General features: G+C 38.8%; 1 protein-coding gene across 2 annotated transcripts in view; it reads right to left on the bottom strand.

Moving 5' to 3' along the window:
- nlgn4xa (neuroligin 4 X-linked a) overlaps positions 1-13150 on the bottom strand; it is a 118349-nt gene that overhangs the window by 90462 nt on the left and 14737 nt on the right. Inside the window, exon 3 of one of the 2 annotated variants that reach the window (XM_081360958.1) lies at positions 2433-2492. The exons of the other annotated variant lie outside the window; for it this stretch is intronic. Within the exon in view, the coding sequence (XP_081217084.1) occupies positions 2433-2492 (60 nt within the window). The remainder of the gene's footprint in view (positions 1-2432; positions 2493-13150) is intronic. 2 annotated transcript variants of the gene reach the window in all.

Below are 13150 nucleotides of genomic sequence, written 5' to 3'. Positions count from 1 at the left end.
TTTTAACGGGACTACAGATAGAGAGAGCAGCTTTCTCTTTCATTTTTATGCATTTAAAGAGTCTTTCTGGGTGAGTTTCAAAGGTGTCAGGAAATTGCGGAGGCTGGTGCATTGCTGTAGGGTGATTTTGCAGAGGAGTCTTATGGCATAGCTACAACCTTAAGGGAGCCAGGAAGAGTAATTCATCGCCACTGCAGATGTTCATACAGACAGAGAGCATCGATCCTGCCCTTCTGAAAACACCATCTTCGTCTCTTCAGCACAAGAAGTGTTTGGTGGAGGTACTTACAAGACTCAAGACTTTTTAAAGTAGCCTGATTTAAAAATGCAATGAGTATGTTAATATCCCATCTGGACAACTCAGTCCAAAGTCCAAGGGTATTTATAATATAGTTGATATTTTTATTATTATACATTTTTCTTTAATTACCAGTTCAATATTTGTCACCAAATGAGAAACAATTTTCTGTCTAAATCTTTATATAAAATTTACCATAATTCCTTAACATTTAAGTTTAAGTTATATAGCACATGAGGACATTATAATCTTTAGAAAGCTAAGTTAAAAGGATTGTTCACCCCAAATTGAAAATTTTGTCATTCATTTACTCAAACTTATGTTGTTCCAAACCTTAATATAAAGATGTTTTGAGAAATATCACATTTCTCATATATAACACATATTAAATAATAAATAACACATATTTTTCTCTTCTCCATATATTGAAAGTCAATGGAATCCAAAACGTGTGTTTCACGAGTTCACACTTACAAATAATCAGATCAGAGTAAAGTAGTATGCGTATTTGGCATGCCGTAGGAGGACAGGGCTCTGAGCTCAGAATTTGGCCTGAACCCAGAGTACTCCCCCCATATTTCTGGTTAGGAAAGTAACCAGGCAAGTGTGAGGAGACAGGGTGGTGGAGGGATGCTGAAAACTGTCGAGGAACATAGGTGAGTGGACTGTGTGTATATATAGGCCTCCGCTCATTTGCTGATTGGGTAAACATGTTGATTACTGATTGTTGACAGCAGGTTGGAATGACTTGATAATTGGATTGATGATTATTGGAATGACGTGATGATTGGATAGATGATTCGTAAGTGTTCCTCCTGAACTTTGTTAATAAAACATCATATGTGTGTTCCTCAGAAGAAAGAAAGTCATATAGGTTTAAAATGACATGAGAGTGAGTGAATTATGACATACATTTTATTTTTGGGTGAACCATCCCTTTGAGTTAACTCAACTTAGACAGCCCAAAAAGTTTTTTTTTTTTTTTTACTAAAATTTGCTTTGGAACCCTATCCTCCCATTTGGCGGACTGATGTCACACTGTCCACAGATTTTACATTATGTGATTACACAGGTCAGAGAAGGAGTAACAGCTATATATTTCAACAAAATTTGTGAGCAATAGTATTCAGATAACTTAACCTGGAAAAAGAGCAAAAATAAGATCTTCGAAAATGTTTCTTGTAGTATTTCCCCAGCTATCTACAGACACGTGTTAGCTTTCTTCCATACTAATACAGGTATCAGAGGGCAATCAAAAAGTACAACATGTCTGGACAGCAGCAATCAATGATCGTACACATCACTCAAAGATCATGACAGCTGATTCCTCGCCAGCCACAAACCACAGTGAGATCCACTGCAGCAATTTATCAGTCGTGTCAAGAGCAACCTGAAGAGAACAACACATCCTGTGCCCAATATATATCAATTAAATTACCATATGCTCTGTGTTGATTATATGACGTATATAACATACTTCACTGCTTTCATTCACACGGCTCTACCCTTTCTCAGCATTATAATGCATCATGTCTTAAAGTGCTACTGTATTTGTCCAAGTCTAATGGGATGCAAAAGAGCAAGCTATTAATATTACAGTAGGAAGAGTTTCTTCAACCCAGCATCTAACAGGAGTTACAAATGAACAGATTTCCACTGTCAAAACAACACAGGTTAGTGTTCATGCTTCACCGGGCAATGAAGGAAAAACAATAGCAAAACTGAGAAAAAACATGACTGTTTAATAATTTCTTTGCGGAGAAGAGGAAAAAAAGCATGCAGGCTTTCGTCAACCGTCTTTCACTTTGCAGCACTGGGAAAAGGTAATGTTTATGTGAGAACAAGTGTTATTTTATGGATGTTATTGAATTTTCTGCACAGGCAAATGTTAGCCTTTTCACACAGCCCTTCAGCTCTGTGCTAGGAATCTCCAAAGAGGAAAGAGGTGTCAAAAGGGGTCCAAGGTGTGCTTTATGATGGTGTGCTTCAATGGCCAAAAAAGTTAAGAACAAATTTAAATGAAAGAATTCATTACAGAAAAAAAAAGAAGAAAAAAAATCCTTTCATGCAAGCTTCAGGCTGGAATCTCAATTGTTTGTCTTAAAAATAATGGGGAAAAGATGGGGGAAAATACCTTTATTTTCGCCACCCTCATTATTGGTGAAATCATCGCCTTTGACTGTGTTGGCTCCTACTGTCAACAACAGGGGAAAGGTAAAGAGGATAAATGGGGGAACAGATTTTAAAACAACAGCTTAAATAGTAAACGAAAATCATTATTATATAAATCTGGTAGAACAACTGCTCTAAAACATTGAATATTAATCATTGGGGGTTTCTAAATGAATAAATATGTACTTTTTTAGATAATTACAAACATTATTTTCCTATTATAACATAAAAACAATACTTATTGAATTTTGGTGTGCAAATGAGGGGGAAGAATAAAGTGTCTATGCCACAAAAATATACAAAAAAAAACTTTTCTCAAAATTGTATCAAATGCAAAATGAGCATCAGTTGTTTCTGTAAATGACCTTGGCTCATTACATATACAGCACTGTGTGTTAACATTGGCTCACACTGAGAGATCATGCAGGTTCCAATATTTCTTCTGTTAACAGAGGATTGTGGGATGTCAAGCTGTATAAACAAAAGCAAGTAGCATGTAAATCACTAGAGTGTGAACAACACACCCACCATGCTGGGTCATAAGCATTACACCACAGGGATTATGAGGTTGGACTGTAGAACATCACATGTAATAATTTTGCCAAGAGGTGATTACGGTACAGATACTGAATAATTATACACTTCTTCTGTCATATTTTTTTATTTTCTTTTTGTCTTAGTTTGTGTTTTGCACAAAATATGTTTTTAATAATGCACCACAGTACTTTTTTCAGCTGATTGGATTTTTTATTATTATTATTTATATTTTTAGCTAAAAAATTATGAATAAATAAAACCTGTGAAAAGTAGTGCTGAATTTAAGAACAGGATTTCCTGGCATGATACAGTTGGATGCCCAATGATTAGCTACTTTGCTAGTCTGCATTTTCAGTCTCCTTTCCTCTATGAATGATGACCCTAACAGTAAATGGCAAGTATTAAAAGAGAGAGAGAAAGTTGCTTTCCTGCAGAAATGTGAGTTCACAAAGTTTGTGCTTTTACAAAATTAAAAATCCTACAGTAAAAATGTATTTAGGTATATACTCAAAATGTGTTGCACATGTCAATCCCCACATTTAGATATTTTATTTAGGTTATGTGACATGGTATTGGAATCATTGTTTTGCTTTAAGAAAATTCAGTTTTATATCAAATTGAATGATATTCTCTTGCATTATTTCTCTGCATTGTGCCTTCCATTTTTCCTTCTTGTAATAAGATGTTTTGTTCCTGCTGATGAAAAGTAGCCCTATAGCATGATGCCTCCACCACCATATTTCATTGTAGATGTAGTGTGTATTGTTAGGTTTGCACCACACAGATCTATTTGACTTCTAGCTAAACAGCTCTGTACTGGACTCTAAATCTTTCCCATCACCACTGCATCACTGTTATGAATTTTGGCAAACTCCAGAGATCCCTTTACATGGTTCTTTCTGAGTAACGACTTATTTTGTACCACACTCCTAAAGAGGCTTGTATTATACAAAGCTCTGCTCTGGTGCAGCTTTATATGTTCCCTACAGCCACAAAAGTGAACGTTGTATGGCTTCAGAATAACAAATGACAGCTTTGCCATCTGAGCCAAATTCTACACAGATAGGGGTTGGGAATGGGTTAATATGAGTAGATGTACATTCACTTATATTAACAACAGTAACATCTGTGGATGCCGAGAGAGCTCAGCGCGCTGCAACTGAAGAAAACATGCAAATAGAAAAAAACACCAGCAAATTAAGAAAACATCTTCATCAGTCTGACAACACGTGCTGCAAATACTCACAATGTAACCAAATACAGAAACGTGCTGCAAATAATAAAAATGCAAATACGATCAGTAAAATAAAAAAAAAATAAAACATCAAAGTTTGTCTCCTTGAAACATTTCAGTTGTGGTCTGTGCTATTTTCTGTGCGTTTTAATGAATTTGGTTGCATTAAGCATTTGCAGGACATGTGCTGTCTAACTGATGAAGATGTTTTCTTAATTTGTTGATGTTTTTTTTTTTTCTATTTGCATAACTGTCGTAGGCCAGTAAGAGCTATGTGTGTAAACCTCACTCCCCTGATCTCAGGAGGCACTCACCTACATTTTTTGCCAGTACTGAGACTAGAACATGTGACCTTCGGGTAACAAGTCCAACTCTCTAACCATTAAGCCAGCACATATGTTGTCAAACTGATGAAGATGTTTTCTGAATTTGCTGGTGTTTTTTTCTATTTGTATGTTTTTTCTTCAGTTGCAGTGCATTGAGTTCTCTCGGCCACCGTGAACGTCTGTAAAATGTGTAAAAAAAAAATTTTGAACAGGTAAACATTTAAAAACATTTAATAATAATAATAATAATAATAATAATAATAATAATAATAATAATAATACATTTTATTAAAAGGCGCCTTTCTCGGCACTCAAGGACACCGTACAAAGATACATAATACATTTAAAAACAGTCAAAGTATAAATCAATAAAGAATAGAAGAACAACTGAAAAAGGCAGAGCATGTGACATTAAATATGATAGGCAGTTTTAAACAGATGTGTTTTGAGTTGCAATTTGAAGTGAGAGAATGAATCAATGTTTCTGATTTGCAGTGGTAGTGAGTTCCAAAGTCGGGGAGCAGAGCGGCTAAAAGCCCTGCTCCCCATAGTGGTGAGACGGGCAGGGGGAACGAGCAGGTGTATGGAGGAAGAGGATCTAAGTGAGCGGGTGGGGGTTGGAACCTGGAGGAGATCAGACAAATATGGGGGTGATAGGTTGTGGATGGCTTTGAATGTTAACAGAAGGATTTTGAATTGAATACGGAATTGGACCGGGAGCCAGTGAAGCTGTTGGAGAACAGAAGTGATGTGGTGAATGGAGGGGGTTCGGGTTATTATGCGGGCAGATGAATTCTGGACCAGCTGAAGTTTATGAAGGGATTTGTGAGGGAGGCCGAAAAGGAGAGAATAGCAGTAGTCCAAACGGGAAGTGACGAGACTGTGGACAAGGACTGCAGTGTGGGGGGTTTTATTTCTGAGATGCAATCAGTAATAGAGGATGGTGGGAGAGTGGATAAGGGTTTGGTCGAAAGGTAGAGGTGGGTGTCATCAGCATAAAAGTGGAATTGTATGTTAAATTTGCAAAAAATATTGCCCAGGGGAAGGAGATAAATGCTGAAAAGTAAGGGCCCCAGGACAGAGCCCTGGGGAACACCTGAAGTGACGGTGGAGGGACTGGATTTAAAAGACTTAAACTGAACGAACTGAGTGCGGCCAGAGAGATAGGATGTGAACCAGTCTAACGGAATGTGGGTGATGCCGATGGAAAGTAACCTGTTGAGGAGGATGGTGTGACAAATGGTATCAAAAGCTGAACTCAGGTCGAGGAGGATGAGAATGCTAAGAAGTCCAGAATCAGCTGCCATAAGGAGATCATTGGTGATTTTAATTAGTGCTGTTTCGGTGCTGTGAAGTGGGTGGAAACCGGACTGGAACTGTTCATACAGGTTATTATGGGATAGATGGAAATGGAGTTGAGAGGCAACTGTTTTTTCAAGGATTTTGGAAATGAATGGTAAATTTGATACAGGACGGAAGTTGTTAAAGTCGGATGGGTTGGCACCAAGTTTATTTATTTGTTAATTGGAGTAATGGCAGCAGTTTTAAATGATGTACTGTAGGGACAGTTCCAGTGGTGAGAGAGGAGTGGATCATAGCAGAAATGTGGGGAACCAGGAAGGGAAGACAGGCTTTAACAAGTTGTGTGGGAAAGGGGTCAAGTTGACAAGTGGAAGCCTTGGATTTCCTTATGAGGTCTGTGATTTCAGAGATAGTTGGGAGGTGGAAGGAAGAGAATGAATGTGTGGATGGGTGAAAATCATCTGAGTTGCTGAGGTGAGGGATAAATCCAAGGTTCTGGTGAATATTTTAGATTTTTTCATTGAAAAATGACATAATGGAGTTGCAAAAGTTGGTTGTATACAAGTGAGGGGGGAGAAAGTCCTGGGGTTGAGTGATATTGTTAAGTAGGGAAAACAGTGACTTTTCCTTTATTAGCAATGATTAAACTGGAGTAATAGTGGGTTTTGGTGCTAGCAATGGAGTCATTATAATGTAAGATGTGATTATTGTACATTTCTTTGTGAATAGTGAGACCAGTTTTCCTATAGAGACGTTCAAGTTGCCGACCTTTGGCTTTCATGAGACGAAGATCGGGGGTGAACCAAGGAGCGGAGATGGAAAATGAAACAGATCTGTTTTTTAACGGAGCAAGAGAATTAAGAATATTATGGAGTCCAGTGTTGTAGTGAGAAACCAGATCATCAGGGGTGGATAGATTGTGAGTGTTGGGGGGGGGCAGAAGGAGTGGATACTTGAAGTGAGAGTGGCAGGACTGATATTCTTTATATTCCAAAATGAAATAAGGCGTGGTACTTTAGAGATAGAGAGAGTGAGTTTCACAGTAAATGAGATGAGAAAATGGTCAGTTATGGGAAGTTCAACAGCTGTAAAATCAGTGACACCAGAGCAGAAGATTAAGTCCAGGGTATGTCCTTTTGAGTGTGTGGGAAAAGTAATATATTGCTGGCATCCAAAACTCTCTAAGCAGGAGGAGAAGTCTTTAATAAGAGGCAGATTGATATTGTCCATGTGGATATTAAAATCACCCAGCAGTATTATGTTTGGTGAGAGAGAGGATAAATGAGTAAGAAAAGCAGCAAAATCATTTAAAAATTCAGTATTCAGTTTGGGGGGGGCGGTAGACAGTAGCAATGTTGGTTGGAGTGGGACCAGACAACTGACAGACAGCAGATTCAAACGAGCTAAAAACAGGCACTGACACCGGCGAGACTTTCCACTTCTCGCGATAAATTATCGCGAGACCTCCTCCCCGGCCGGAGCCACTGGGTTGACAAATGTAAACAAACCCAGTAGGAGTGGATTCATTCAGCTGAGAAAAGTTGTTGGGCTGTTGCCATGTCTCCGTTAAACAAAGAAAGTCCAGCTTAGTGTTGGAGATGAGGTCCTGGATGAGATGTCCCTTTTCTGTCAGTGCGATCACCGTCTCCCGAAGAGCAGTCCCGTCCATCTCTGGGTCGCCTGGGGGGGCCTGCCTGCGACTGGCTCCACAGCGCCGTTTAGGTGGAGGCTGCTGCTGCGGCGCGGGAGCGAGGGCAGACACAGGAGGTCGCCCCCGGCGATGCACGGCAAAGACGGCTTCCCCACAGGCCTTGTAAGCCTTGCTGGTTAGGTCTGATGAGTACTTACAGGCTCAGGAAGGAAGACACGGTTCTCTGCGCCAAGTGGAGTTAGGGCACAGCTGCATAGCAACGGCCCGCTCCACTGGCGGGATACGCGTGTATCCCTTAGTCGCAGTAAAAGGTGCCGCCCACGTCTCCGTGAGCTCCTCGTGCACCTCCGGGAAGAAAGGCACTGGGGTGGGTTGCTGAGAACCAGCCCGCGCCACCCCGAGATTCCAATCATCCATCCTCGAGGGCTCAGGACACGGTGGAGGGTTCCACACAAGCCCGATCCTGTTGGCGGCCCGGGAAAGCATGGCCATCATCTCAGGGTCCGTCTCGGGCACCATTGACACACTCGACGGATGTAACGGTGCCGAGTCATCATCCTTGGAGAAGTCTGACCCTCCTTCCGCTGCAGCGATCGACATCTGTTCATCGCGGGGAGCACCGAAGGAAACGTCTGGTACACATCTCGAGAATGGTTCAGCGCGTTCCAATGGTGGTTCTGCTGGCTGCGGAGCATGACAGGGATAAGGGGGTTGGTTCCCTGAAGGAAGCGCACTCACCGTGATCCTCGTGTCTCCCGTGTCAGAGCACGAAGCAACCCTCTGAGGATCTTCCCACAATGGGTACATGACTCATCCACGATGACTAACGACCGCATCCAGACACACACAGAAAGAACGTCATCTTTTTTTTTATTGTTTTTTTTTTTTAAGACGCGCTCTATCTGTGTAAGTTCTTTTAGGGACTGCTCTCACTGGTGCTGAGGCACGCAGGGGAACGGTCACCGCGAACACAGACAGGAATGTGCACCTGTCTTGCCAGCCGTGAAAACGGCTGTTGAGCGCTCTCACTGCGCGCCTTACCAGCTGTGACAACAGCTTTTTGTTTGCTCAAGTCAAAACAAAAAAGAGAGAGAAAGAGAGAGAAGAGAGAAAAGACGGCTGCTGTGCCGTCACACCCGCACCAAAGTGGAGAGGTCCGAGAAAAAAGCTTGCTCGAAGTTTCACAATCTCAGTTTCTCAGGAGTTTGTAGAGAGCATCGAAGTGCTTGGCTCCGAAGCAAAAAGCTGAAATGCAATCGCACCTTCTGCTCAATATATACCCACGCTGCGAGGCTGAACAGCTGATGCAAATGATTGCATGCCAATGTGTATTGGCTCGTTTTAGTTTCACTCGAAGTAGATTGGCCTCTCTAGCGAGATTCCTATCAGTCGGTCACTACGTACGTAGAAGAGACTGACCGATAAGGGAACGTCCTGCTAGAGTCGTCCTTGCGATGGAGGTTCAGGTTCAGACTCACGCTCGCCTCGGATTGATATGGTTAAATTTATGCCATTTAGTGTTTAGTTTACGGTGTACAATCACTGAGCTGTAGGAACCATCAGGAGTCAGGACAGAGCTGACGTTGTTATGGCAATGGGCGTTTTTGTTTTCGACACGCGCGCTGTACGCGGTAGACCAATCACAACCGACTGAGCTGTCTGGCCAATCAGAGCAGAGTAGCTCGCGGAAAGGAGGAATTTAGAGAGACTGATTATTCTGATGAGTCGTTTGAGAATCATTGAAAAATTTGGTGATGTGCAAATGTATATTATCAGAAAATGAAACATATAAAAAATGTATTATATTCCCTTACTTATGCTATACATTTAATACAATCGACAGGACTGTTCTAATATTACATTATTCAATATACACATAATCTTTGTCAAACTCAATGGTTACAGTTATTGTTATTACAGTAAATGTTGGTGATTTTTGTGGATTGAAAAGTGTTCTTCTAACTCTTCTTCAGTTTGCCAGGCCAGTGCTTTGTTTCATCTGGCTTTAAACTAGTTTAAATCACAGAGACATTTGGGGTTCATAACATATAATTCTGCACCAAATCGATTCTCACTGAATCTCAAAGCGCTGCTTAATATTGCCTTTATGTGAGCAAACCACAGGAGTAAACACATCTGCTATGAGTTGAATTTGGCCTCTTATTTTCACCTTTTCTTTGTATTTGTTCAGGGGGGGTGGTTATGGTGCAACCTTAACATTTAACTGACACTGAACAAAAATAACCAAATGCATAATTCCAAAACTGTACATAAATTAATTTATATTCATTCCCATGTTTAATGCTAAACCTTTAAATGTGAGGTTACTGTAATTTTTAAGAATAGTTTTTAAGAAACAAAAAATGCCAGACTGACATAAATCATTTTGAGATTAATGATCAGAAATATCCAGTTTTCAGTTATTTTTATTAAGTAAAATGAGAGAATAAATGTACTGCAGTGCTGCCTAAATTCTGCCAAATATTGATTTAATTTAAGAAGTTCAAAATAATCTGTTAAATATAAATAATCTGTAAATTGTAAAGTAGATCCACAATGCAAACGTAAAATCTTCAGCATAAAAGATTGAATGCTGTCAAATAAATTTTTCATTTGAATCACACAGAGAGTTCAATCATAACAAGTCTCTACATGGCATTAATTATATTAGATAATTGTCAAATGTAATCTGGCAACACTTCAGAACTGATATAAAAAATTGCAATACTTAATTTCATTACTTAATTTAGTCTACATTCATGTTTTGATTTATACATTTTCAGATCATATTGTGACATACATTAACTGATCTGTCAGCATCAAAAGTTTGTTAATGACCAACTAAACATAAATATTATGAAGTGGTATAATCTTGTTGTGACTTCTGGCTAGGTATCATGGGCTGAAATATTACTGATTGAAATTAATAGTAATAATACTTCTTATTTTGACACTGAAATATTAAACCAAGCATGCCATTGCTAACTATGATATTTTCGTCAACTTCAGGTCCTCAGGGAAATTAATTGGCATGTAAAGGAGGCAGTTTGTTTGTGCTGCACAATTTAAAATGACGTGCCATTTCTAGTGACAAGAGACTGTGTCAAGGACATAACTAAACATACAAGATTCCAGGAGATGTAATGTTAAAGAAGAATAATCAGTCATAAAACCCATATTCTTCATTAAAGCTAAATACTGGGATAGATTTGTCAGCTCATAGTTACAGCGCAGGACTGTGCCTTGAATAAGACAAGTCTCTCTCATTTTTTTGTTTATAACCTCCTCATTAAAGGAAGAGAAAAAGCAGATTTTTAATAAAGCAAGCCCAAGGGTTTTGCACCTGTAGTGCCCTGGTGGCTCAGTAATTAAGTTGAAGGCTAACTGTCTATGTCAATATGTACCTGGTGGAAAAGAAATTGATGATGGGCCATGGTTATTAATGATGTGAATCAAAGGATAAATAATTAAAGATTTTCTAATAATTAAACTGATTAAGTAATAATGCATTATTAAAGGTCCACAGAAATGCCTTTGCACCCAATATAAGCCCTGCATTATTCAAATTTTTCTGTGTTAAAACATGTCAAACCTTGATTGCATGAAAAATATCCCAAAGCTTATCTAATAATATAGTTTACCCAGAACTGTTGTACATCAGTAATAAAACGTTTTGATGCACACTAAATATGTAATCGATATAGTCTCCATAAAAAGGCCAAAACACAGAACCATGCAAATAGATTAAATTGCACCCATCTGGAAGACTGCAAGTCATTCCAGTTTGTTATTTGTGAATTCAGGCTACTGTATATTGTATTAAGCTCCACAACCTTTCTAAAACTGATTCAAGATTGTCATACACAAGTACTGTATCACATTCAATTATTTGGCATGTATGTGACAATCATAAAAAGTGTCATACTCAAAAATTGCATGCATGGATAACATTTGTCATTATTGCATGCAACATTATTTAATTACGTATGGAAGTAAAATAATGTCAAATGTTTTTGAAACAAAAAGCCTGTCGAATTGCACTACTTGAAAAAAAATAGGCATTGCATTAACCATGCTTGCATTTTAATGCATTGTATTTTTAGGGCTTGCATTTTTATGGGCTGAAATTCAACATGGTTGAATATTTAAGCTGTGAATATTTCAATTAAAAACATTTCAAACACATTTTCATTATTAAAAATTCAATAATCCATATTCACCTTTCATATTTCACTTCCAAAATATTCAAACTGTTTAAAAATACAACCTATAATATTCAACAGGCAATTTTCGGTCCATTTTATTTCGCTTTGCAAATTCGCTTCCACAAATTCAGTGGTTCAAATTCGACAGTAAATTCAACGGAACTGCAGGAAAAGCAGTAGATTACCGAGATACTCTCCATCTGCTGTTAGTCAACCTCACCAGCAGGTGGTGCAAAAGCGTTTGTTGTTGACGAAGACCAGCAACAGTTAGAGCAAGCCATTCATTCATAAAATGAAAATGAGCTGTGTCAGTATATATGCGGAAAAGATGATAAAGACACAAAAGCTGTGTTTATGTTTCATTCAATAACTTCATTGTTACTTTCCCTGAGTAGCCTACATGTCATCAGCTTTCTCTACATGAACAGGATTACAATCGGTTTCCCTCAATACCTCACACTCGAGGATTCCCCTTCTGTCGGGACAAAAGGCTTAATGTAGTTTATGGACCAATACAGTGATATAAAAGACCAAACTCGCACCTTATTGGGGATGTAGGCTGTAGGCTACTATATAGGCTCGATGGACTAAGAATATGAACGTAACGCGCAAGTTTCATGCAGAGCGTTTCGTGATATACTGGCATAAAATCAACACTTGATCAATACTAACACTTTCTCTTCTCCTCTCTCTCTCTCTCTCTCTCTCTCTCTCTCTCTCTCTCTCTCTCTCTCTCTCTCTCTCTCTCTCTCTCTCTCTCTCTCTCTCTATCTACAGTATATATATATATATATATATATATATATATATATATATATATATATATATATATATAGTATAGTATAGTAGGCTATGCCTACGTGTATTACATTAGCTTAAACTGGGAAGAGTCATAGCACTTGCATATTGTTGTCCTCCTATTGGTAGCTTAACTGTAAATCGCTTTGGATAAAAGCGTCTGCTAAATAAATGACTAAATGTAGCCTAATAAATGTAAAATTGGCTTGACATTGGACATTCGCACATTTAGGGACCGTCTCAAAAGTTGCATAAAACATTGGCATACACGTTTCTAACTTCAATAGCAAACTTTAATTTATTTGAATAAATATCAAAAATCCAAAGGGTGCGCATTATGCCTGACACTACATGAACACTTTACAGTTGGTTTTATGACTGTAAGTCGTTCTATTCAAATGCTATTGAAGTTAGAAACGTGTATAACAAAGTCGTATACACTTTAGAGACGGTCCCTAAATGTGCGAATGTCCAACGTCAAGCCAACTTTATGCCAGTCTATCACTGGGAAACGCTCAGCATTAAACTTTGCGCGTTATTCTGAGTCAATCTGCTTGCCTGCGAGTTTGGTCTTTTATATCACTGTAATTAGTCCATTAAGCTACGTTAAGCGTTTTATATGTCCAG

This window comes from Scardinius erythrophthalmus, assembly GCF_964197995.2.
Source record: "Scardinius erythrophthalmus genome assembly, chromosome: 3".
NCBI lineage: Eukaryota > Metazoa > Chordata > Actinopteri > Cypriniformes > Leuciscidae > Scardinius > Scardinius erythrophthalmus.
Note: the sequence above shows the minus strand (reverse complement) of the source record. Positions and strands in the feature narration are given on the sequence as shown.